Here is a 25,418-nt window from a genome sequence, read left to right as displayed (position 1 = left end):
TAATGCCAGCCCTGGTAATCCAATTTCAATTTAATTTGCCTGGAATTCCTTCTTGGCAAGGGAAATTCCACAAAGTATTCCTGATGAATGAGCAATCCATATCCTTCAAAATGTACCCTTCAGGATTGTCAAACTGTTAGGATTTTGGAGACATTTGAAAGCCGTGGTGTGAGAGGAGTTATGTCAGGCCACCGACGATGCCAAGACATAGCAAGTCCCTTCTCCAGGCCAATCTGAATGATTAAAGTAAGGTTCACTTATGAACTTGAAGGCCAAGAAGGAAGACTTTAAGTGCCAAGTGCTGGAACCACTTTAGGGATACCCTGATAACTCGTAAAGAAGGTTAATATGCAAGGGCATTAAATTGCTTCAGTTGTATTGCTCTGCCAGGCTCAAGAGGAGGAGGGTTTGAACTATGGTGGTCGTGTTGCTCTGGTATATTGTTAATAGTTGTTAAATCCAGGCTGACACTCCCAGTGCAGTGCTGAGAGAGCGCTGCACTGTCGGAGGTGACGTCTTTCGGATAAGACGTTAAACCAAGACCCTGTCTGCTCTCTTGGGTGGATGTAAATAATCCCATGGCACTATTTCAAAGAAGAGCAGGGGGAGTTATACCCAGTGCCCTGAGCAATATTTATCTCTCTCTCAACATCACTTTAAAAAAAAAAACAGATTATCTAGTCATTGCTGTTTGTGGGAGCTTACTGTGCGCAAATTGGCGGCCGCAGTTCCTACATCACAACAGTGACTACACTTCAAAATGTGCTGCATTGGCTGTAAAGCGTCTTGGGACGTCCAGTGGTCGTGAAAGGCGCTCTATAAATGCAAGTCTTTCTTTAATGTTCCCAATAATCCAATATCAACTGATGAAGAAAAAATCAACTAGATTTCTGATGGTGTACAGCAACGTTACATACAGCCCCGCGTTCAGTGGCTCACGGCTAGCTTACAAGTAATGCTTCTTGCATCTTCAGTCCTTTCGTTTTCCTGATTGTGATTCCAGCTCCCAAGCAATCGCCTTTTACAAATTTCCACTACATCCGCGAGATTTGCAGTGAATTGACCCAGCTAATTGTCCATGCCTTGGAAACCCTGGGGGGGTGGTGGGGGGTGAAATAAGATCTCGTCCAAGTTAGAGGACCAACCTTCCGTGCCCAAACAGCGTCGGAAACATATCCAACGCCATATTGGTTCATGTGCTCGCGAGTGGGCCCAGGCACCGGCCTAACACGGGGCTGATTCCCGCCTCTGCTGGGTTGCTAATCACACTTGTTGCTGTGGGGAGGTGCTGTTCCATAAGCAGTTGATGCTGCTTCTAGGAAGAGGAGGAGGCCATTCAGCCCCTCGAGCCTGTTCTGCCATTCAATGAGATCGTGGTGGATCCGTCCGTCAACTATTTTACCCACCTGAGCTCCCTCGACTTCCTTGCCCAACAATAGTCTATCGATCTCAGTCTTGAAAGCTCCACCTGTCCCCCAGCATCCGCAGCCTTTTGTGGGAGACAGTTCCAGATTTCGACTTCCTGTTATGTGTGAGGAAGTGCTTCCTGTATCTGAACTCCATCTACCCGCCTTGGTTCCATAACCCTTAATAGCCTTGCCTAACAAACATCTCAGTTTTAAATCTATCAATCTCAATTAGGGGCACCCGGTAGCATAGTGGGAGAGAGCAGCGTGCAGGAGGGCGACTGCTGATTGCAGTGCGGGCTGGTACAGCAGGAGCGGCGAGATCGGGACGAAGGAGCGGCAAGAGTTCATTGAGGGATGTGACCGGGGCTCAGGAGAGGCATGAGTTCATGGCCCAGAAGAGGCGAGGGCCGAGGGGCAGCACGGGCCCAGCCCACACTGCGATATGTGTAGCGCACTAGGTCCGTGCAGCAGAGCAGGTCTCCAGTCGTCCTGGTTAACCCTTGCCACTGGACCAAGACCTAGCTCTGTCAAGCCCGTGGTGGCTGGTGTGCAATGGCCACCAGACATTAAGAAAATCCACGCACAGGCATCTTCCACCCTTCAACATGTAGTTCGGGACCTGGAATATTAGGTCCTTCATTGAAACACCTGTGAACTCATCCTCTTTTTGGCATGGAAGCAAGTCATCCTTGCTTTGCGGGACCACCCATGATGATGATGATGATGGGTTATGTTACCGGACCAGTAATTCAGTTGCCTGGATTAATGTTCTGGAGACATGAGTTCAAATCCCACCACGGCAGCTGGGGAATTTAAATTCAATTAATTAAATAAATCTGGAATGAAAAAGCGATTATCAGTAATGGTGACCATGAAACTACTGATTGTCGTAAAGCCCATCTGGTTCACTAATGACCTTCAGGGAAGGAAATCTGCCGCCCTTACCCAGTCTGGCCTATATGTGACTCCAGACCGACAGCAATGTGGTTGGCTCTTAACTGCCCTCTGAAATGGCCGAGTGAGCCACTCCGTTGTACTGAACCGCTACTGTGGGAGTACCGTCACCACTCGGACTGCAGCGGTTCAAGGCGGCGGCTCACCACCACCTTCTCCAGGGCAATTGGGGGCGGGCAATAAATGCCGGCCTGGCCAGCGATGCCCACATCCTAGGAACACATTTTTTTTAAGTTCTGAGGGCGATGGGGAGAAATCAGAGAGAGATCCGTCACCAAACTGCTTGCCCCTCATCCCAGCGATGATGTCTGAGCACCAATGGCGGAGGCCTGGATGTTGATCGCTGGCACCCTCTATTGGTTGCAAGAGTTACACCACCAGAGGGGAAAATCAGCAGTTCAGATAAACATGCATGGCCCTCATGGGTTGAGGTTCGGCGAATGTTTGGTGCGGAGGTACGGTGGGATATCGTGGTGAAGGTGCGGCGAGTGTTTTGTGGTGGAGGAGTGGTGAGAGATCGTGGGTGGAGGTGCGGCGAATGAGGCTACAGGGCCCAGAAGAGCCGAGGGCCCAGGGCCAGCCCACACTGCGATATGTGTGCGCGCACTAGGTCCGTGCAGCAGAGCAGGTCTCCAGTCGTCCTGGTTAACCCTTGCCGCTGGATAAAGGCCGAGCTCTGTCAAGCCCGTGTGACGGCTGGTGTGCAACGGTCACCACACGTTAAAAAAATCCACGCACAGGCGTCTTCCACCCCCTTCGATTGGAGTTCAGGACCTGGAACATCGGGTCCTTCATTGAAACATCTGTGAACTCTTGTGGGAGCAAGTCATCCTCGTTCAGTGAAAATGATGGATGTCCCTCACGAACATCAAGAGGAAAGTTTGACTTTTGTAATCATTTATTTTTCCCTGTAATACCAATCTCTCCAGCAGAGTTTGACTGAAGTATTTCCTGTTCACAGGGCTAGTTAATGAAGTTGAACTCGGAGCGCAGTCTGTTATTTATCAGGTGTTAACAGCAGCATACATGGTAAGGCTGAAGTCTCTGTACAAGCACAGTATTTACACGGGCCATGCATGCTTCAATTTAAAAAAAAAATATTTAGACATTTGTAATACAGAAAAAATGTGCAACTTTAAACCACAAGAATTCATTTTTTTTTAAAGCTTGTTAATGTATTGTTTAATTGAGTGGTCAATCTGCAAAATATGGATTAATAGGAAACTACATTCATATAATTAGAGTTATAGCATAGTGGTTATGTTACTGGACTCGTAATCCTGGACTAATGATCTGGGGACGCCCGTTCAAATCCCACCACAGCAGCTGGGGATATTTATAATTCAGTAAATTAAATCTGAAATGAAAAGCCGTATGAAACTAGATTGTCGTAAAAACCCAACTGGTTCACTAATGTCCTTCCTTCAGGAAAGGAAATCTGCCGCCCTTACCCGGTCTGGCCGCTGTGTGACTCCAGACCCACAGCAACGTAGTTGATTCTTAACCGCCCCTCTGAAATGGCCCAGCGAGACACTCAGTCGGACCAAACAGCTGCAACAAAGTCAGCCCTGTGGGAGCACCTTCACCACACGGACTGCAGCGGTTCAAGAAGGCGGCTCACCACCACCTTCTCAAGGGGCAATTAGGGATGGGCAATAAATGCCGGCCTTACCAGCAATGCCCACATCCCATGAACAAATTTTTTTAAAACATCACGTTTGGCTTGGTCTAATTCCACATCTTTTCACAGTCATAACCTGCCCACATCTGAGATTAATCGAGTGTAGGTTCAAGCCCTTTTCCAATCTCACCACTTTGAGAATTTGAATTCAGTGCTTTTTTATTTCCTGATTTAAAAAAAAAAAAGTGTTGGATTGTCAATAAAATCAAATCCAACTGGTTCACTGTTATGTATTAACGCTTGGGGGTCACCAGACACCAGAGGGCGCGGCGGTCGGAGGTCATCGGGCTGTACGCATGTGGCATGTGTGCTTGGTCACCTGTATATAAGCTGGGTGTCTTTGTCATGCTGGCACTCTTGGGCTAGAATAAAGATGGATCAGGTTGAGTGAGTTTACAGTAACCAACCTCTTGAGTCATTACAATGTGTCTGGTGAGCCCCAAGCATTAATACATGACATTCACTAATGTCCTCTTGGGGAAGGAAACTTGCCCTTCTTACCCGGTTTGGGGTGGTTCTAGTCTCGCACCAACGTGCTTGACTCTGAACTGCCCTTTGAGGTGGCCTGGCAAAACAAGCCTAGCACCAACCTCTCCGAGCAACTAGGGAACGGACAAGAAATGCCAGCCTTGCCAGCGATGCCCACATCTCTGAGAATGAATAATAATGATTATTGAGGAATTAATTTGTCGTTGAGTTTGTGACTGAGATTCAATGGTCACAATAGGCAGGTGGTGTCTCTCTCTATGCAGGGGTTCCTCGAGGACAATTCGCTGTGCTCTGTTCTTATTATTGGTAGCCCGCCACAATTGGGAAGGGAAAATCAGCAAGTGAGACAGCTGGGCCTGCTCTCCTGTGTCTCCTGGTCGTTGGTAGAGGTTTGGGAGCAGCTTCACTGCCCACAGCCAAGTTGACCGGGGAATGGCAGCTCAAGGGTCCTCTGGAAAGCAACAGCCAAAGAACACGGTGCACGAGAGTAAAGAAAGATCGCAATCTACTAGGCCTATATTCTCTAGAGTTTAGAAGAATGAGAGGTGATCGCATTGAAACATACAAAATTCTTACAGGGTTTGACAGGGCAGATGCAGGGAGGATGTTTCCCCGGGGCTGGGGAGTCTAGAACCAGGGGTCACAGTCTCAGAATAAGGGGTTGGCCATTTAGGACTGAGATGAGAAGAAATTTCTTCACTCAGAGGGTGGTGAATCTTTGGAATTCTCTGCCCCAGAGAGCTGTGGTTGCTGAGTCTCTGAATATATTCACGGCTGAGATCGATAGATCTTTGGGCACTCAGGGAATCGAGGGATATGGGGATCGGGCGGGAAAGTGTTGAGGTAGAAGATCAGCCATGATCTCATTGAATGGCGGAGCAGGCTCGAGGGGCCAAATGGCCTCCACTTTCTTCTAATTCTTATGTTTTTAAAAGATACTTTGCTGAAGTAGATATTAAATGAGAGGGGGGTCACTTGTGTTGGGCATTACTGAGAGCCTTTCTAGAGAGTGTACTGGTTGGGTAACTAGCTTGTGTACTAGTGCGTCATAGAGTAACAGAACATGGGTTCTATCCCTGTTTTTACCAGGCGTAAGAATTTCACGGGCATTCGCTAGGCAGGAATTGGGAAAATAGCCCACGGAGGCCCCTTTCCCGGAGAGTCGTGCGATCTGTCCAGAGGATTCTCGACCAATCGCAAGTTCGGGGTTTCGGCACATGCACAGTGAGAGCCCAAACCCGGAATTTGCGGGCCGCTCCGGGCACGTGCGCGCCTCGTTCGTGCCCAAGGACTCTGCCAGATTTTTTGGTGCGGTTGTAGCCTCTCCACAGCCTCTCTTACCGAGGCCAGTTAACTCCGCACAGAGCAAGGATTGATCCTAGGTAGGATGTTCCTAGTCTGTGCAAATGGCTCGGTATCATGGGTGCCTTTAATATGCACATAGATTGGGCGAACCAAACTGGAAGCAATACGATGGAGGAGAATTTCCTGGAGGGATGGTTTTCTAGACCAATATGTCGAGGAACCAACTAGGGGAGAGGTCATCTTAGACTGGGTGTTGTGTAATGAGAGAGGATTAATTAGCAATCTCGTTGTGCAAGGCCCCTTGGGGAAGAGTGACCATAATATGGTGGAATTCTACATTAGGATGGAGAATGAAACAGTTAATTCAGAGACCATGGTCCAGAACTTAAAGAAGGGTAACTTTGAAAGTATGAGGCGTGAATTGGCTAGGATAGATTGGCGAATGATACTTAAGGGGTTGACTGTGGATGGGCAATGGCAGACATTTAGAGACCGCATGGATGAACTACAACAATTGTACATTCCTGTCTGGTGTAAAAATAAAAAAGTGAAGGTGGCTCAACCGTGGCTATCAAGGGAAATCAGGGATAGTATTAAAGTCAAGGAAGTGGCATGCAAATTGGCCAGAAATAGCAGTGAACCCGGGGACTGGGAGAAATTTAGAACTCAGCAGAGGAGGACAAGGGGTTTGATTAGGGCAGGGAAAATAGAGTACGAGAGGAAGCTTGCAGGGAACATTAAGGCGGACTGCAAAAGTTTCTATAGATATGTAAAGAGAAAAAGGTTAGTAAAAACAAACGTAGGTCCTCTGCAGTCAAAATCAGGGGAAGTCATAATGGGGAACAAAGAAATGGCAGACCAATTGAACAAGTACTTTGGTTCGTTATTCACTAAGGAGGACACAAACAACCTTCCGGATATAAAAGGGGCCAGAGGGTCTAGTAAGAAGGAGGAACTGAGGGAAACCCTTATTAGTCGGGAAATTGTGTTGGGGAAATTGATGGGATTGAAGGCCGATAAATCCCCAGGGCCTGATGGACTGCATCCCAGAGTACTTAAGGAGGTGGCCTTGGAAATAGCGGATACATTGACAGCCATTTTCCAACATTCCATAGACTCTGGATCAGTTCCTGAGGAGTGGAGGGTAGCCAATGTAACCCCACTTTTTAAAAAAAGGAGGGAGAGAGAAAACAGGGAATTATAGACCGGTCAACCTGACATCGGTAGTGGGTAAAATGATGGAATCAATTATTAAGGATGTCATAGCAGCGCATTTGGAAAGAGGTGACATGATAGGTCCAAGTCAGCATGGATTTGTGAAAGGGAAATCATGCTTGACAAATCTTCTGGAATTTTTTGAGGATGTTTCCAGTAGAGTGGACAAGGCAGAACCAGTTGATGTGGTGTATTTGGACTTTCAGAAGGCTTTCGACAAGGTCCCACACAAGAGATTAATGTGCAAAGTTAAAGCACATGGGATTGGAGGTAGTGTGCTAATGTGGATTGAGAACTGGTTGGCAGACAGGAAGCAAAGAGTAGGAGTAAATGGGTACTTTTCAGAATGGCAGGCAGTGACTAATGGGGTACTGCAAGGTTCTGTGCTGGGGCCCCAGCTGTTTACATTGTACATTAATGATTTAGATGAGGGGATTAAATGTAGTATCTCCAAATTTGCAGATGACACTAAGTTGGGTGGCAGTGTGAGCTGCGAGGAGGATGCTATGAGGCTGCAGAGTGACTTGGATAGGTTAGGTGAGTGGGCAAATGCATGGCAGATGAAGTATAATGTGGATAAATGTGAGGTTATCCACTTTGGTGGTTAAAAACAGAGAGACAGACTATTATCTGAATGGTGACAGATTAGGAAAAGGGGAGGTGCAACGAGACCTGGGTGTCATGGTACATCAGTCATTGAAGGTTGGCATGCAGGTACAGCAGGCGGTTAAGAAAGCAAATGGCATGTTGGCCTTCATAGCGAGGGGATTTGAGTACAGGGGCAGGGAGGTGTTACTACAGTTGTACAGAGCCTTGGTGAGGCCACACCTGGAGTATTGTGTACAGTTTTGGTCTCCTAACTTGAGGAAGGACATTCTTGCTATTGAGGGAGTGCAGCGAAGGTTCACCAGACTGATTCCCGGGATGGCGGGACTGACATATCAAGAAAGACTGGATCAACTGGGCTTGTATTCACTGGAGTTCAGAAGAATGAGAGGGGATCTCATAGAAACGTTTAAAATTCTGATGGGTTTAGACAGGTTAGATGCAGAAAGAATGTTCCCAATGTTGGGGAAGTCCAGAACCCGGGGTCACAGTCTAAGGATAAGGAGTAAGTCATTTAGGACTGAGATGAGGAGAAACTTCTTCACCCAGAGAGTGGTGAACCTTCTTCACCCAGAGAGTGGTGAACCTGTGGAATTCTCTACCACAGAAAGTTGTTGAGGCCAATTCACTAAATATATTCAAAAAGGAGTTAGATGTAGTCCTTACTACTAGGGAGATCAAGGGGTATGGCGAGAAAGCAGGAATGGGGTACAGAGATTGCATGTTCAGCCATGAACTCATTGAATGGCGATGCAGGCTCGAAGGGCCGAATGGCCTACTCCTGCACCTATTTTCTATGTTTCTGTGTTTCTATGTTTCTACTGCACCACTCGGTACATGACCCAACTGAGCACCGCAGCGAGCCGAAATCATCGTCGCAACAGCCAGATTGCATGCGGGGAAAATTATATATGGAGGAGTTGATGATGTTCCGTGCTTTGCAGATCCCTCTGGGATGTAGCGTGGCGGCAAGTGTCCGTGTGGGTAACGCACTGGGTGCCAGGAATCCCCAGAAAGCTAAAACCTCGGCTACTGTCGCCCTGTGCACTGCCGGTGAGTTCCGGGTTGATCATTTGTCGCGTTATTGACCGGTCTGTTAACTGAGACCATAGCCTCAGTCCGATAGCGGCATGGCTGCTGCCAACAGCCAGTAGATGCCCAGATGGGCACCGCGCAGTAACCTGAAATCGGAAGCATGACCTTTCTGCTTTTTTTACGGAGCGACTATCTGTCCTAACTCTCACTTCTGCGCATGCGCCTCCCGAGAGTTAGGACAAATAGTCACCGACTTTGCCACCCCCACAGCACAATTTACACTAATCCTTTTCTGCCATGCGTTCTCCCCCCGCCCCCCCCCCCCCCGGCCGATCCGGAACCGGAACACCACGTTGCAGCCCCAAAGCGGCACTTTGAGTGAAGAGGGAGGGGGGGGGAGGGAGAGAGAGAGAGAGAGAGAGAGAGCTGAGGGGCGGGGGGTGGGTGGAGAGGGGGAGAGAGAGAGAGTTTGGAGGGAGGGGTGAGAGAGAGAGAGAGAGCTTGTGGGCGAGAGAGAGAGAGCGCTTGGGAGGAGGGGGAGACAGAGCGCTGGGCGGGGGGGGTGGGAGAGAGAGAGCTGGGGGGGGGGAAGAGAGAGAGCGAGAGAGCTTGGGGGAAAGAGAGAGAGCTCGGTGGGGGAGTGCGGGGGAGAGAGAGCTGGGGGGCAGGGGAGAGTGAAAGTTTGGATGGGGGGGCAAGAGAGAGAGAGAGGGAGCTGAGGAGGGGGAAGAGAGAGAGAGAGCGAGCTTGGAGGAAGATAGAGTGAGAGAGAGAGAGACAGTGCTTGGGTGAAGAGAGAGGGAGAGAGAGAGAGGGGGAGCTTTGGTGGGGGGGGGGGGAAGTGAGAGAGAGCGAGCTTGGGAGAGAGAGAGAGAGAGAGCTTGGAGGGGAAGGGAAGGGAGAGCGCGAGCTTGGGGCGGGGTGGGGAGGAAGAGAGAGAGAGAGCTTGGGGGTGGTGGGGGGGAGAGAGAGAGAGAGAGGGAGCTTGGGGTGGGGGGAAGTGAGAGAGAGAGAAAGCTTGGAGGGGGCAGAGAGAGAGAGCGAGCTTGGGGGGGGGGGGGCGCGAAGAGAGAGAGAGAGCTTGGGGGGGGTGGGAGAGAGAGAGAGCTTGGAGGGAAAGGGAGAGCGCGAGCTTGGGGCGGGGGGTGGGGGGAGGAAGAGAGAGTGAGAGAGCTTGGGGGCGGGGGGATCGGAGTGGAGAGAGGGAACTCAGAGAAGAAGGATCACCTTCTTCCAACCCCCGGTGCGTGCGAGCTCGGTGCGTGCGTTACATCGTTGGGGTGGATAAAATCCAGAAGTCACGACACTGTCACTATTCACTTCATACCCAATGAACCTTTTAACAATACGCACACAATGCCCCATCTATGGCGGGCAGGGAGGGGTAAGGTCATGTATCTGCGCTGGGGTAATGGACTTTGGCTGGAACTTGGTGGCTTTTGTGAAGATCTATCCTCTGTGGCTTCTGAAGTCAAAATGGATCGAATTACAAATGGGGAATGTCAGTCAGAACTTGGGCTGGGCGATTCCAGTTACACATTCCAGAGGAACTTCAGGTGTTGCTTATCCTCCAAGGGGACCAATCAGCAATAGGTCATGTGATAATGGAGAGCCAATCAGAGAAACTGCTGCCTTTCAGTTATTACAAATAAACGCATCCTTTTTTTTTTTACCCGAGCCCGGCATTGTTTCAAGGAGCCCTGCTCCTCCCAACATTTAAAAATGGTTTCTAATGAGCCCGCTGCCAATACGAATGTTTCTACGCCGTTTGCGGTTCGTTGGCAACAGTTGCGTCCTTCAGATAAAGTAATGCGTTTAAACCATTTGCGCCAATCAAATGCTGTGCCCTAGAGGGGCGAACATATCATTGCAGTTATGGTGCTAAATTATGGTGCAATCAGGTTAAGAACACAAGAAGTAGGAGCAGGAGCAGGCCACACAGCCCCCTTCGAGCCTGCTCCGCCATTCAGTAGGATCGTGGCTGATCTTTGACCCCAGCTCCACTTTCCCGCCATTATACCAGCGGCATGTCCTGGGTGGACCAGCTTCTTCTTGAAACTTTGGGCACAACTTTACTCGCTCAACTACATCGTGCGGCATAGACGGACTTGCACGTCAACTCGCACCAGAGGACTACAAATGACGGCAGGCAGCAGCCACATCAATAATCACATTGGGGCATTGCAGCAGCCCCCACAACAGGCTTGTGTTTTCCAACTGCACGCTCCCAATGAGCTTGACGATTCTGGTGGAAAAGCGGCCGTAAAATAGTTGGAGCCGCAAACCATCGGAAACCTCAGCATAAGAGGTCGGCCATTTACGACAGACTTCTTCACTCAGAGGGTGGTGAATCTTTGGAATTCTCCACCCCAGAGAACTGTGGAGGCTCAGTTGTTGAGTATATTCAAGGCAGAGACCAATAGATTTTTGGATATTAAGGGAATCAAGGGATATGGGGATAGTGCAGGAAAGTGGAGTTGAGGTCGAAGATCTGCCATGACCTTGGAGCAGGCTCGAGGGGCTGAATAGCCTTCTCCTGCTCCTAATTCTTATGTTATATTCTTATCTTATGTTAAACATTTAGTGGCACATCGTGTGGTCCCTTCTGGGGCCAGAAGAGGCGAGGGCCCAGGGGCAGCACGGGCCAGCCCACACTGCGATTTGTGTGTGCGCTAGGTCTGTGCAGCAGAGCAGATCTCCAGTTGCCTTGGTTAACCCTTGCCACTGGACCAAGACCTAGCTCTGTCAAGCCCGTGTGGTGGCTGGTGTGCAACGGCCACCCCACATTAAAAAAAAATCCACGCACAGGCATCTTCCACCCTTCAGGATGTAGTTCGGGATCCGGAATATTGGGTCCTTCATTGAAACACCTGCAAACTCATCCTCTTTTGGCGTGGAAGCAAGTCATCCTCGATACGAGGGACTGCCTATGAGTGAGTGAGTCTGATTTCATTTAGAAACCAAACTCTTTTTAAAATAGTTTAATAAAAAGGGGGGGAAAAAAAAGAAAATCTGAAGTCAAAGCATGCACAGCTGGGAATAGCAACAAGTCAGACAACATCTCTCAAATCCTCCATCAGAACTCGAGAAATGCCACTGACACTGAACTGACCTGGTGTGTTTGTCGTCCTTTTATAAGAGTTGCGTATTATCAAATAGATCAGCGTTAAATATGTCCCGGGCCAATATTTATCCCTCAACCAACATCACTAAAACAAAGTATCCAGTCATTATCACATTGGAATCTTGCTGTGCGCAAATTGGCAGCCGCGTTTTCGACATCACAACAGAGGCTGCACTTTTTTTTTTTAATTGGCTGCAAAGTGCTTTGGGACACCCTGACTTTGTGAAAGGTGTAAGTTCGTCTTTTCTTTTTTAAAGTAACAATTTATTTTGCATACGTTTCAACAGGCTGCTGTTCCTTGCTGATTTCAGTGACCCTGGGAGCTGCAAGGGGCGTGATGGGTTACATCTTTACCGCTGACAAGTTAGTAAAACCATGAGTTTCCACGGCTTTAAAAATGACACCTGCCTTTACCTGGACCGAGTTCGGCAAATGTCTGATCGCTCTCTGACGCCCCTCTCCTTCTCCTCTTGCAGAGACATTATTCAGTTAGTTTCAGATGTGGACCCAGTATTTGCCACCTTCCACTGGTTTGAAGCCATAGCCGTGAGTATTCCAGCACCAGCCCTGTACTCATTTATGGAGCGGTTTTGGTAAACGGTCCCCAACCAAAGTTCCACGTAAGCCACGTAGCTCTCTGCTGGACCCACACAGACCAAGACCGGCTTTTCCAAGGTAAAATTTTGCAACGTGCAAAACTTTTAATGGGCCACGCAGCCAGTTAAAGGGACCACGCACCCAAATTTTAAGATTAGGCGAGAGATTGGTCCCCACCATTTAAAGCGTCCGTGTTTAAAATGGGCAATCGCTTATATCGGCCATAAAAAAATTCATGAGGCCATTATCGATTCGCATTAACCTCCATTGCAAAGTTGACGGTTATAGGGGTCGAAATTCGGTTCCTTACGCCGCCTGTTAGTGCCAGAGAGAGGCGGCTAACAGGCAGCTAACATAAAAACATAAAAACATAGAAAATAGGTGCAGGAGCAGGCCATTCAGCCCTTCTAGCCTGCACCACCATTCAATGAGCTCATGGCTGAACATGCAACTTCAGTACCCCCTTCCTGCTTTCTCGCCATACCCCTTGATCCCCCGAGTAGTAAGGACTTCATCTAACTCCCTTTTGAATATATTTAGTGAATTGGCCTCAACTACTTTCTGTGGTAGAGAATTCCACAGGTTAACCACTCTCTGGGTGAAGAAGTTTCTCCTCATCTCGGTCCTAAATGGCTTACCCCTTATCCTTAGACTGTGACCCCTGGTTCTGGACTTCCCCAACATTGGGAACATTCTTCCTGCATCTAACCTGTCTAAACCCGTCAGAATTTTAAACGTTTCTATGAGATCCCCTCTCATTCTTCTGAACTCTAGTGAATACAAGCCCAGTTGATCCAGTCTTTCTTGATAGGTCAGTCCCGCCATCCCGGGAATCAGTCTGGTGAACCTTCGCTGCACTCCCTCAATAGCAAGAATGTCCTTCCTCAAGTTAGGAGACCAAAACTGTACACAATACTCCAGGTGTGGCCTCACCAAGGCTAACTAACGGGCGGCTAACGGGTGGCTAAGTCCTTACCATCGGCAGGGAGCGGGTTCCTCGGCTCAGTGCAAATTTAGTTGGGCCAATGCGTACCGCTGCGCGCTCTGCCGCCACCCACGTGGTGACATCACCGAGCGTGTAACGTCCCATTGCCGCCGCGGCCGCGAGATTCGGTGAGTGCGGTGGCCTGACCGGCAGGCATCTGTACAGCCTGGGAAAGGTGGTGGGACATCGTGGATCCCGGGGCGGGAGCGCCCAGAGATCAGGGTAAGTGGTTATGTTTTTTTTTAGCATTTATGTATTAATGAGATCAGTGGGGAAGTGTGGGTGAGGGAAATTGTTGGAAACTTTTTTTTTCTCTCTTTTTTTTTTCTTCATCTCGCACGCGGCAGCCGACCGTGGAGGAAATTCGGTCGGCCTCCCTGAGATGCCGCTCCGTTGGCGTCTGAGGATGTGTGTGCAACGCCACTTTTAGCGCTTCTCTCTCATCTTTGGGCGGCAAAACTGAATTTTGCAGTTTGAGGCGGCTCCTCCCGCCCGGCGGTGAAATCAACACTCAGCCGGCGTCACCGCCTCAAAAACGGCAGTACCGAATTTCGACCCCATAGCGTCTTAAGAGCTCCGTTTATTTCGGGCAAACTGACCGAAGCAAGGAGCGAACTCTAATATCGTTCCTGTGAATTGGGGCCCGCAGTCCATCCATTGGCTCCAATAAATGACCCAGACTTGGAAATTATCCGGTGATTATAGACCTCTGGTAACACCGGGCTATTTTTTGTTGCATTTCTCTCAGCTATGACGTTTAAATGAGCAGAGGGAGAGGCAGTATCTCCTCCAGCCCCACAACCCCCTGAGATGTCTGCGCTGCTCTAATTCTGCCCTCTTGAGCATCCCTGATTATAATCGCTCCACCATTGGTGGCCATGCCTTCTGTTGCCTAGGCCCCAGGCTCTGGAACTCCCTGCCTAAATCTCTCTGCCTCTCTACCTTTCCTCCTTCAAGACGCTCCTTAAAACGTACCTCTTTGACAAAGCTTTTGGTCACCTGCGCTAATTTCTACTTATGCAGCTCGGTGCCTAATTTTTTATCTCATAATACTCCTGTGAAGCGTCCTGGGATGTTTCACTACGTTAAATGTGTTATATAAATACAGGTTGTTTGTTAAATGTGCAAGTTCTGAATATAAATTACAATTGAAATTACTCTCTTTCTAAATCGTGTGTTTACTCCATTAAAGCTCTTTAATCCCTTCAATGAAACAGTCTTTCTGAAGCATTGCTGTTTGCCTCAGCCCTTCCGCTGCTGAAACCGTCATTCATGTCTTTTTTACCTCCAGACTCGGCTATTCCAATGCTCTCCTGGCCGGCCTCCCACCTTGCAACCTCCTGAAACTTGAGCTCAACTAAAACCCTACTGCCCCGTGTCTAACTCGCACCAAGTCCCGCTCACCCATCACCCCTGTGCTTGCTGACCCATGTCCTAACTCGCACCAAGTCCCGCTCACCCATCGCCCCCTGTGCTCGCTGACCCGTGTCCTAACTCACACCAAGTCCCGCTCACCCATCACCCCTTGTGCTCGCTGACCTGTATCCTAACTCGCACCAAGTCCCGCTCACCCATCACCCCCTGTGCTCGCTGACCTGTATCCTAACTCGCACCAAGTCCCGCTCACCCATCACCCCTTGTGCTCGCTGACCTGTATCCTAACTCGCACCAAGTCCCGCTCACCCATCGCCCCCTGTGCTTGCTGACCCGTGTCCTAACTCGCACCAAGTCCCGCTCACCCATCACCCCTGTGCTTGCTGACCCGTGTCCTAACTCGCACCAAGTCCCGCTCACCCATCGCCCCCTGTGCTCGCTGACCCGTGTCCTAACTCACACCAAGTCCCGCTCACCCATCGCCCCCTGTGCTCGCTGACCCGTGTCCTAACTCGCACCAAGTCCCGCTCACCCATCACCCCCTGTGCTCGCTGACCTACATTAGTTCCCTCCATTTTAAGATTCTCATTCTTGTTTTCAAATCCCTCCATGGACTCGCCCCCTCCCTATCTCTGTAACCTCCTCCAGCCCTACAACCCCCCCCCCCCCCCCCCGAGATATCTGCGCTCCTCCAATTCTGGCCTCTTGCATATCCCCAATTTCTTTCGCTCCGCCATTGGCAGCTGTAATGTATGCACCGGTGAGTATGCTCACACGTTTGTGGAGCTGTTGCATTGTGAGTGGCTTAGCCAGTCACGTGATGTTCATAAGACTCAATAAAACTCCAGTCACTTGAGTCTAGGTCATCCACGATGAGGCATGCAGTTGTGAGCCTGGTGGATGAACTGGTAATGTGTAGTGTGATTGTTAAACCTGTCTTAATAAACCATATAGTTGTTAATAGCAAAGTGTTGCTATGAATTCTTAAGCAAAGAACCCATGAAGCAAATACATTACAGTGGCTGTGCCTTCAGCAGCCTGAGAAGGAAGATGGTGCCTCGGTTTAATGTCTCATCCAAAAGACGGCACCTCTGACAGTGCAACACTGCATCAGGGTTCAGAGGTTTGAGCGCATAAATCTAGGCTGACACTCCCAGTGCAGTGCTGAGGGAGCGTTGCACTGTCGGAAGTGCCGTCTTTCGGATGAGACGTTAAACCGAGGCCCCGTCTGCTTTCTCGGGTGGAAGTAAAAGTTCTCACGGAACTATTTTGCAGATAAGCAGGGGAGTTATCCCAGGTGTCCTGGGTCAATATTTATCCTTTAACTAACATCACTAAAAAACAGATTATCTGGTCATTATCACACTGCTGTGTGTGGGAGCTTGCTGTGCGCAAATTGGCTGCCGCGTTTCCTACACTGATTAACGGACTTCAAAAAAATACTTCATTGGCTGTAAAGCGTATTGGGACGTCCTGAGGTTGTGAAAGGCGCTATAGAAATGCAAGTTTTTCTATTGTATAAATAGCCTTGACCTTAACCACTCGCGTCCTTTGACTTAATCGATCTTAAAAAAAAAAAAGTATTCCCATTTCTTTCAAAGTTACTTCACAAGGTAATAAACTGGTAACATGTGTTTGGTCTTTCCCACAGACTGTGAGCGGGGGAGTGCTACGAGGAGCTGGGAAGCAGAAACTGGGAGCGATCGGTAACCTAGTGGGTTTCTACTCAATTGGGTTCCCCCTTGGAGTCACGCTGATGTTTGCCGCGCACCTCGGTGTCTTGGGTAGGAATTTATCTAAAATGCATCTGGATTATTTTCCTTTGCCCCGCCATTATTTTTGTTTCCCTTACCCTGCGGTGAGTCTCTCTGTGCCTGTGTAGCGTCTCCCTGCTGTGAGGGTGGGTAAGCCCCCGGCCCCAGCCCCCAACCCTCTTTGAGCACTACTCTTAGCCTAGCCACTGGGATGGACCTGGCCTGTGATTTGCCTTTTCCTCCACCTCTATGGGGACGTCTCTGACCTCTGACCTCAACGCAACACCCGGCCCTGACAGCTTAGCCGCAATCAAGAGCTTGACCCCCCCCACGTCAAGAACGTTGATGCTTTGCGTGCACTTCGGTGGCCTTTACACCTCTTCCCCTCATAGCTGGAATGCTCAAAGATACAATAGGCATTTGTAAGTCATTTGCCATTTCACGTCACCGCGCTATTTTTAAATATAGTCATTCTTGGGATATAGGCAAGGCCATCTCTCATTGCCCCTTGAGAAGGTGGTGGTGAGCCGCCTTCTTGAACCGCTGCAGTCCGTGTGGTGCAGGTGCTCCCACAGTGCTGTTGGGGAGGGAGTTCCAGGATTTTGACCCAGCGACGATGAAGGAACGGCCGATATATTTCCAAGTCTGGATGGTGTGTGACTGGGAGGGGAACGTGGAGGTGGTGGTGTTCCCATGCGCCTGCTGCACTTGTCCTTCTAGGCGGTATAGAGGTCGCGGGTTTGGGAGGTGCTGCCGAAGAAGCCTTGGCGAGTTGCTGCAGTGCATCTTGTAGATGGTACACACTGCAGCCACGGTGCGCCGGTGGTGGAGGGAGTGAATGTTGAAGGTGGTGGATGGGGGGGCCAATCAAACGGCCTGCTTTGTCCTGGATGGTGTTGAGCTTATTGAGTGTTGTTGCACTCCTCATCACACTGTGCCTTGTAGGTGGTGGAGTGGCTTTAATATGATTGGTCTCATCTGGTCTTAACTATTGTCAGTTGAGACCAATGGATATAAAGTCAAGGAAACGGCCAGTGGCACAGCCAACTGATAAATGAGAAACGTGGCCAATATATTTGCAAGTTGGGATGGTGTGTGACTGGGAGGGGAACGTGGAGGTGGTGGTGTTCCCATGCGCCTGCTGCCCTTGTCCTTCTAGGCGGTATAGAGGTCGCGGGTTTGGGAGGTGCTGCCGAAGAAGCCTTGGCGAGTTGCTGCAGTGCATCTTGTAGATGGTGCACACTGCAGTCACCACTGGGGCTTCAGAAACGGGATAGAATAGCAGCAGAATGGTCTCTGTATTCACTGCACCGTTCTGATGTTTGCAGGTCTCTGGTCTGGGCTGTTCGTTTGTGTGGTTGTACAAAGCGTCTTCTTTGTGATTGTGATTTACAAAATTAACTGGAAGAAAGCATCTGACCAGGTAAGTGCGGCTCACAGAGATCAATTGCTGCACCAATTTGTGGGCTTCTCCTGAGCTCTTCCTTTCTCCCCTTCCTGTCGTCTGCTCATGCGGTGCACTGAGCCCCCACCTCCCCCCCCCCCCTCCCCAAGCTGAGAGAGCAAGCAGCCAACATGGCCCCAGGCACCTGCCAAATGTCCCTCTTCACCTGACCGCTGAGAGGTGTCTCGGACGGCCCAGGGAGCACTGTGCGTTCCCTGTTGCCGAACCCCCAGTGGGGGAAGCCCCTGTCCTTCACCCCTACAGCAAAGAAAAGAAAGCCTTGCATTTATCTAGCGCCTTTCACGACCACCAAACGTCTCAAAGCGCTTTACAGCCAATGAAGTACTTTTTGAAGTGTGGTCACTGTTGCAATGTAGGAAGCGCGGCAGCCCATTTGCGCACAGCAAGCTCCCACAAACAGCAACGTGACAATGACCAGGTAATCTGTTTTTTTTTTTAAGTGATGTTGATTGAGGGATAAATATTGGCCCAGGACACCGGGGAGAACTACCCTGCTCTTTGAAATAGTGCCGTGGGATCTTTTCCATCCACCTGAGAGAGCAGACGGGGTCTCGGTTTAATGTCTCATCCGAAAGACGGCACCTCCGACAGTGCGGCAGTCCCTCAGCACTGCACTGGGAGTATCAGCCTAGATTTTTGTGCTTAAATCATACTGCCGTGCTGAGTCAGAACTGAGGTTTCCTAGCCTGTGGCACTTAGAGATTGGCCTTTAGGTTGGTGTAACCTGTCAGCACCCTCTGAAATGAATGGCGCTTCCTCCAGCTGCAGATATAGCTCCCATTAAGTACAGCACTGCAGCAAGTGGAGGCTCAAAATGTCGTCTTTACAGTGAACAAAATATGCAATTGGAACTAATATAACTCGTAACAACCAGCAATACCTTATTTAGCCTATCACTCTCTGTCCCACTCATGCCTGTATTTGCTAATGGTTTTGCTAAGTCAACTGTCACATTTAATCTCAGGCTCTGGCCACTAGGTGGCTCTGTGCAGCAAGTTAATGAACATCGGAACAAGAGGAGGCCATTCGTCTCCTCGAGCCTGTTCCGCCATTCAATTAGATCATGGCTGATCTGTATCTTAACTCCCTCTGCCCACCTTGTTTCCGTAACCCTTAATGCCCTCGCCAAATCAATCTCAGTTTTGAAATGTTTAAGTCTTCCAACTCTGTTACCATCTTGTGTGTATATATAAATAAATTGTATATTCATCACCTGGCTGTGGGCAAGTTACTCGCTTTTTAAATAGTGCCGATGGAGCTGTATGTTGTACAGGAACTGCTTGCTTCTCCTTTAATGCAAGTTATGTTTTCTCTTTGAAGGCGATGGTTAATGCAGGTGTGAAGATAAATGTGAACACCTCATGCAGCCGCTGTAATGGCCAGACGGAGGATATTTCAACAGGTATCAAAAATTTAATGTCAACTTTGAATCAATTTCATAGAATCGTAGCAATTTACAGCACGGAAGGAGGCCATTTCGGCCCATCGTGTCCACGCCGGCCGACCAAGAGCTATCCAGCCTAATCCCACTTTCCAGCTCTTGGTCCGTAGCCCTGTAGCTTATGGCACATTAAGTGCACATCCAAGTATTTTTTTAAATGTGGTGAGGGTTTCTGCCTCCACCACCCTTTCAGGCAGTGAATTCCAGAGCCCCACCTCCCTCAGGCTGAAGACATTTCCCCTCATATCTCCTCTAAATCTACCCCCAATTACTTTAAAGCTATTCCCCCTGGTTGTTGGGCCCTCTGCCAAGGGAAACAGGTCCTTTCTATTCACTCTAACCAGGCCCCTCATAATTTTATGCCCCTCATAATTTTATACACCTCAATGCGGTCTCCCCTCAGCCTCCTCTGTTACAAAGAAAGCAGACCCAGCATCTCCAATCTTTCCTCATAGCCAACATTCTCTAGTCCAGGCAACACTCTTGTAAATCTCCTCTGCACCCTTTCCACTGCAATCACATCTTTCCTGTAATGTGGTGACCAGAACTGCACACAGTACTCCAGCTGTGGTCTAACTAGTGTTTTATACAGTTCAAGCATAACGTCTTTGCTCTTGTTTCCCATTAATAAATAAGTGTATGAGCCTATAGTTTGTGCAAAACCATTGCAAAAAAACTCAAGGGGGGAACTCTCCACTGGCTGGAGTCACACCTAGCACAAAGGAACATGTTTGTGGTTATTGGAGGCCAATCCTCTCAGCCTCAGGACATCACTGCAGGAGTTCCTCAGGGCAGTGTCCTGGGCCCAACCATCTTCAGCTGCTTCATCAAAGACCTTCCCTCCATCAGAAGCTCAGAAGTGGGGATGTTCACTGATGGCGGCACAGTAATGCTATGAGTGCAGCTCCATCACTCAAGACGCTCGACACCATCCAGGGCAAAGCAGGCCGCTTGATCGGCACCCCATCCACCACCTTCAACACTCACTCCCTCCACCACCGGCGCACTGTGGCTGCAGTGTGTACCATCTACAAGATGCACTGCAGCAACTCGCCAAGGCTTCTTCGGCAGCACCTCCCAAACCCGCGACCTCTACCCCCTAGAAGGACAAGGGCAGCAGGCGCATGGGAACACCACCACCTCCAAGTTCCCCTCCAAGTCACACACAATCCCGACTTGGAAATATAGCGGCCGTTCCTTCGTCGCTGCTGGATCAAAATCCTGGAACTCCCTCCCTAACAGCACTGTGGGAGTACCTTCACCACACGGACTGCAGCGGTTCAAGAAGGCGGCTCACCACCACCACCTCGAGGGCAGTTAGGGATGGGCAATAAATGCTGGCCTTGCAGGCGACGCCCACATCCTGTGAACAAATGGAATAAAAAGGATGTAGATTGGAGCGAAATTTTGCTTTCATAAATTCGTTTCAAATTGTGTCTACTGTGACTGCAATTATTGCCGATCCTCGATTTGCACTGAACATAGTTTGTGTTTAAAATTGCGGGATCTTGTGCGTGGGTTACGCCAATTTCAGACAAATTGTGACGGAAATAATGGCGCGGCTGAGCAGAAATGCTGCCCCCGTCATCTTTCGATGAACACGGCAGATGAACCTGTGGAATGGACACATCGTTCACATCAATCACTGGTGTTGCCGAGGCTGTAACAACGTGCCGTCTGGACCAATGTGCCGTGACCGAAGGCCAGATCCACCAACAATGCGGCTACGGAACTTTGTTGGTTTTTTGATGGGGTGGCAGGGGGCAGGGTATGATGTCACCTGGTCCTGTGGCGATGATGCTCTGCTAGTATTCCACCAGTCACCGTGAAATGGTGTACAGAGGGACAGTTCATCCAAAATGTCACAAAAATAAAAAAGTCTCTTTAAGAACAAAAGATGTAGGAGCAGGAGTAGGCCATTCGGCCCCTCGAGCCTGCTCCGCCATTCAATGAGATCATGGCTGATCATCGACCTCAACTCCACTTTCCCGCCCGATCTCCATATCGCTTGATTCCCTTAGAGTCCAAAAATCTATCGATCTCAGCCTGGAATATACTCAACGACTGAGCATCCACAGCCCTCTGGGGTAGAGAATTCCAAAGATTCACAACCCTCCGAGTGAAGAAATTCCTCCTCATCTCAGTCCTAAATGGCCGACCGCTTATCCTGAGACTGTGCCCCCTGGTTCTAGACCCTCCAGCCCGGGGGAAACAGCCTCTCCGCTTCTATCCTGTCACGCCCCCACCGAATCTTACATGATTCAATGAGATCACCTCTCATTCTTCTTAACTCCAGAGAGTATAGTCCCAATCTACTCAATCTCTCCTCATAGGACAACCCTCTCATCCCTGGACGGAATCTAGTGAATCTTTGTGTGTGCGTTAAGGGGGTCATTTGAACCTCACGTGCCTGGTGGGAAACTGGAACAATCAGAGGGACCGCTTGTTTGACACACAAGCTAATTTTATTATCGAGTGACGTTGAAGTGTGGCCAAGCTGAACAAGGCAGGTTGCCACTGGGTGGGGAGATGTTAATTACCCTCTATATCTTTGCAAGAAAGTTCATCTTTTGCTGCACTCGATCCAGAATGAGCGACAATACTGGGTTTAATGCAGCCTTGGAGAAGAAAGAAACACTTGCATTTCTATCGCGCCTTTCACCACCTCGGGACGTCCCAAAGCGCCAATGACGTACTTTGTGAAGTGTAGTCGCTGTTGTAATGTGGGAAACGCAGCAGCCCATTTGTACACAGTAAGCTCCAAGCAGGAGTAGACAATTCAATCCATTTTAAATATGTGAAGTGTTTTTCTTATTTATTTAAAATGTTCCTGTGTTTTTGGGGGGTATCCCCAAAGGGAACTCGCCATTACGGTGAATGGGGTACACCATTTTCATTGGTTGGTCTGGCCCACGCAATCCCAGGCCGCGCATACGCTCCTGAAATACGTGGGCCCCTACGCTGGACTGCACAGCTAGACCTCGGACTGCAAGTCTACGTTCCTCTAGGACCACCAGGTATTTTCGTTAAAAACATTTTCAGTCCGCCCCCGGGAAGCCTCCGACCGCAATTTTTGGCCCATTTTATGTTTCAATGTGATTTTTTTTCTTTCTTTGCAGAAGTGCACACGGAGAATATTGCTGTCATTATGCTGACCAACCTCAGCCACACGGAGAACAACGCCGACACAGAACAACTGAGGGAAGAGTCCTCCACCCCGGACATTGGGGTCACCATCGTCGGAGAAATCCTGTCCACGAAGCAGCTGATTGTTCGTCGAGGACTAGCTTTCCTTTCAGGACCAGTCATACTGGCCATCGGACTCGTGATACAACTAACCGTTGCCATGGGCACATAGAGCCGTGGTCAATCCGTGGTGAGATACGCAGGGATCGAGGTGACTTTCTGCAGCATGAGGTGCAGTCAAGGCAAGACTTTGACCCAAGGACTAGTGGTCACTGTTCACATGGGACATCAGTTGCTACGGGAAATTCCAATCCACTGCCAACTATTCAACAAACAGAGCATCGTTGGCAGTGTGCGCGCATCTGATAGACTGTTCACAACTCATAAAAAAATCCGATGGTATCCAAAGTTGGAATAAACAGGGAGTCGTTGATAGTGTTCAACCATCGGCCAGCTCACAACACCTAAAAACTGACGTCATCCAAATTTCTATTAAGTAGAGCACCGTTGGCAATGTCTAATAGATGGTTAACAATTTGTAGAAAGTTTGATTGTTTATTGATTTATATTTAATATAATAAGGGGTTTTGAATGCAGGAGTCACTGCAGACGCCTATGTCCAACTTGTCGAAGTCTAATACCAGGTTCACAGAGATAGAGTGACGCAATGTGGCTTTCTGCTGCTAGGCATACGGTGGGTAGCACAAGTGTTATGGTACTGGTCTAGTAATCCAGAGGCCTGGACTAATGATCTGGAGACGTGAGTTCAAATCCCACCACGGCAGCTGGGGAATTTAAATGCAGTTAATTCAATAAATCTGGAATTTTAAAAAAGCTAGTGATGGTGGCCATAATGATGAGTTGTAAAAACCCCATCTGGTTCACTAATGCCCTTCAGGGAAGGAAATCTGCCGACATTACCTGGTCTGGGCCGAGATATGACTCCAGACCCACTGCTCTTTAAAATGACCTAGCAAGCCACTCAGTTGTATTCAAGAAGGTAGGCAGCTCCACCTCCACCATCTCGAGGGCAATTCGGGATGGGCAATAAATGCTGGTCTTGCTGGCGATGCCCACATCCCGCGAATGGGGGAGGAAAAAAAAAACACACTCATTGTTAAGAGATTTTCTCACGCTGTTGCTCAGTGGCAGGTCAAATGATGCACTGTCGTACCATGCAAGACACAGTATTATTCTGCTGCTAAGGTAGAGCTTGTTTTGAGCTGACCTGTCCTCCTAAAGCCACAAAGCCTAATTGCTGCAAACCCTGAGGTCAGCTAGAGGATAATTGCTGCAGGCGCGGGGAATTTTGTAAATGGACAGGCGCTTGTAAATTTCTGGCTCCACCTCAGCCAACAATGGCACTATAAATAACTTGGAGGTGGAGGATGCAATCGCAAACCTTCCCGAGTCAGCAGCAGGACCAACTGAGCTGAGAAGACACTTTGCAATAGCTAGGAAGCCTTTATGGTGCCAATGTACTAGTCAGAAGATGTAAAAGACTGCTCATCCAAAAGTTGGACCAACGGTTCCAAATATTAGTGAGAGAAAATGTGCCAACATTTACATTAGTCATCCTTTGCTGAGAATAATGTGTGTGTGTGTATTGTAGAGCACTCCCAGTCAGCAGTCACTGTGTAAACTTCACAGTAACCTCAAGAAATAATGAACTAAAATAACTCGCGATATGAATATGATTCATGCTGATGTTTCTCAGGGATTTAAACCATAGGGTGAATTCACTGATCGTGGATTGGACACAGGACGACAGCGGTATTGTAACAATTCTCCCTTCAAGCGCATTTTCCGCTGGATCACATGACTCGTGAATTTAGACTCCCATTCATTACTCTTGGCTGCAGTGTTGAGCTGCCAAAAAATATCGACGCATGGCAAAGTTTGATTTTAGATGGTACATTTGTGCAAATAATTGTGTTTTTTTTTTAAATGAATGTTTCTTAGTGAATGTAAATCATCATACAGCAAACAAATAAAGCCAAGTCCTTGCTGATCAGAAGTCTTGTCACAATTCATTCACTCCCTGGAAGCGTCAGCAGTATTACTATTGTGAAACGGTGGGTTTTGCTGCTATATGCCAATGTGATGGGACTGGGGTTCACGGCTACAATTTCCTGGACTGGTAAAGCGCCGACAAAGTATTTCCACCGATTGGCGAGTTGGTACAAATCCACGATTTTCATCACTCCACCATTGGCGACCGTGCCTACAGCTGCCTGGGCCCCAAAGTCCTGGAATTCCCTCCCTAAACCTCTCCGCCTCTCTCCCTTTAAAACCTACCTCTTTGACCAAGCTTTTGGTCACCTGCCCTACTATCTCCTTCAGTGACTCGATGTCAAATATTGTTTGATAATCGCTCCTGTGAAGCACCTTGGGACGTTTTACTATGTTAAAGAAAAGAAAGACTTGCATTTATACAGCGTCTTTCATGACCACCAGATGTCTCAAAGCGCTTTACAGCCAATGAAGTACTTTTGGAGTGTAATCACTGTTGCAATGTGGGAAGCTCCCGCAAACAGCAATGTGATAATGACCGGATAATCTGTTTTTTGTGATGCTGATTTAAAGGCGCTATATAAATTCAAGATGTTGTACAACAGATTCTCATCTTGGTTGGGCCATATTACGGAGGGAGGGAGGAGGACGTATAAAGGGCCTTGCAGAAGTTTGCATGTCAATCACCTCGAGGGCTGGCTGAACTACAACAACAACAACTTGAATTTATATAGCGCCTTTAACATGAAGCAGAGTATCCCACGGCGAGTCGCAGAATTACCACT

General features: G+C 48.8%; 1 protein-coding gene across 2 annotated transcripts in view; it reads left to right on the top strand.

Moving 5' to 3' along the window:
• LOC139226316 (multidrug and toxin extrusion protein 1-like) overlaps positions 1-24,631 on the top strand; it is a 78,322-nt gene extending 53,691 nt beyond the window's left edge. For both annotated transcript variants that reach the window (XM_070856981.1, XM_070856980.1), the window contains exons 10-17: positions 3,325-3,392; positions 8,604-8,712; positions 12,106-12,181; positions 12,295-12,364; positions 16,426-16,558; positions 17,857-17,951; positions 19,314-19,395; positions 22,554-24,631. In XM_070856981.1, coding sequence (XP_070713082.1) covers positions 3,325-3,392; positions 8,604-8,712; positions 12,106-12,181; positions 12,295-12,364; positions 16,426-16,558; positions 17,857-17,951; positions 19,314-19,395; positions 22,554-22,792 — 872 coding nt within the window. In that variant the 3' untranslated portion in view covers positions 22,793-24,631. The remainder of the gene's footprint in view (positions 1-3,324; positions 3,393-8,603; positions 8,713-12,105; positions 12,182-12,294; positions 12,365-16,425; positions 16,559-17,856; positions 17,952-19,313; positions 19,396-22,553) is intronic.
• The last annotated feature ends 787 nt before the right edge of the window (positions 24,632-25,418 follow it).

The sequence above is a fragment of the Pristiophorus japonicus genome, chromosome 16 (genome assembly GCF_044704955.1).
Source record: "Pristiophorus japonicus isolate sPriJap1 chromosome 16, sPriJap1.hap1, whole genome shotgun sequence".
NCBI lineage: Eukaryota > Metazoa > Chordata > Chondrichthyes > Pristiophoridae > Pristiophorus > Pristiophorus japonicus.
This window is presented reverse-complemented; position numbering and strand designations above follow the sequence as displayed.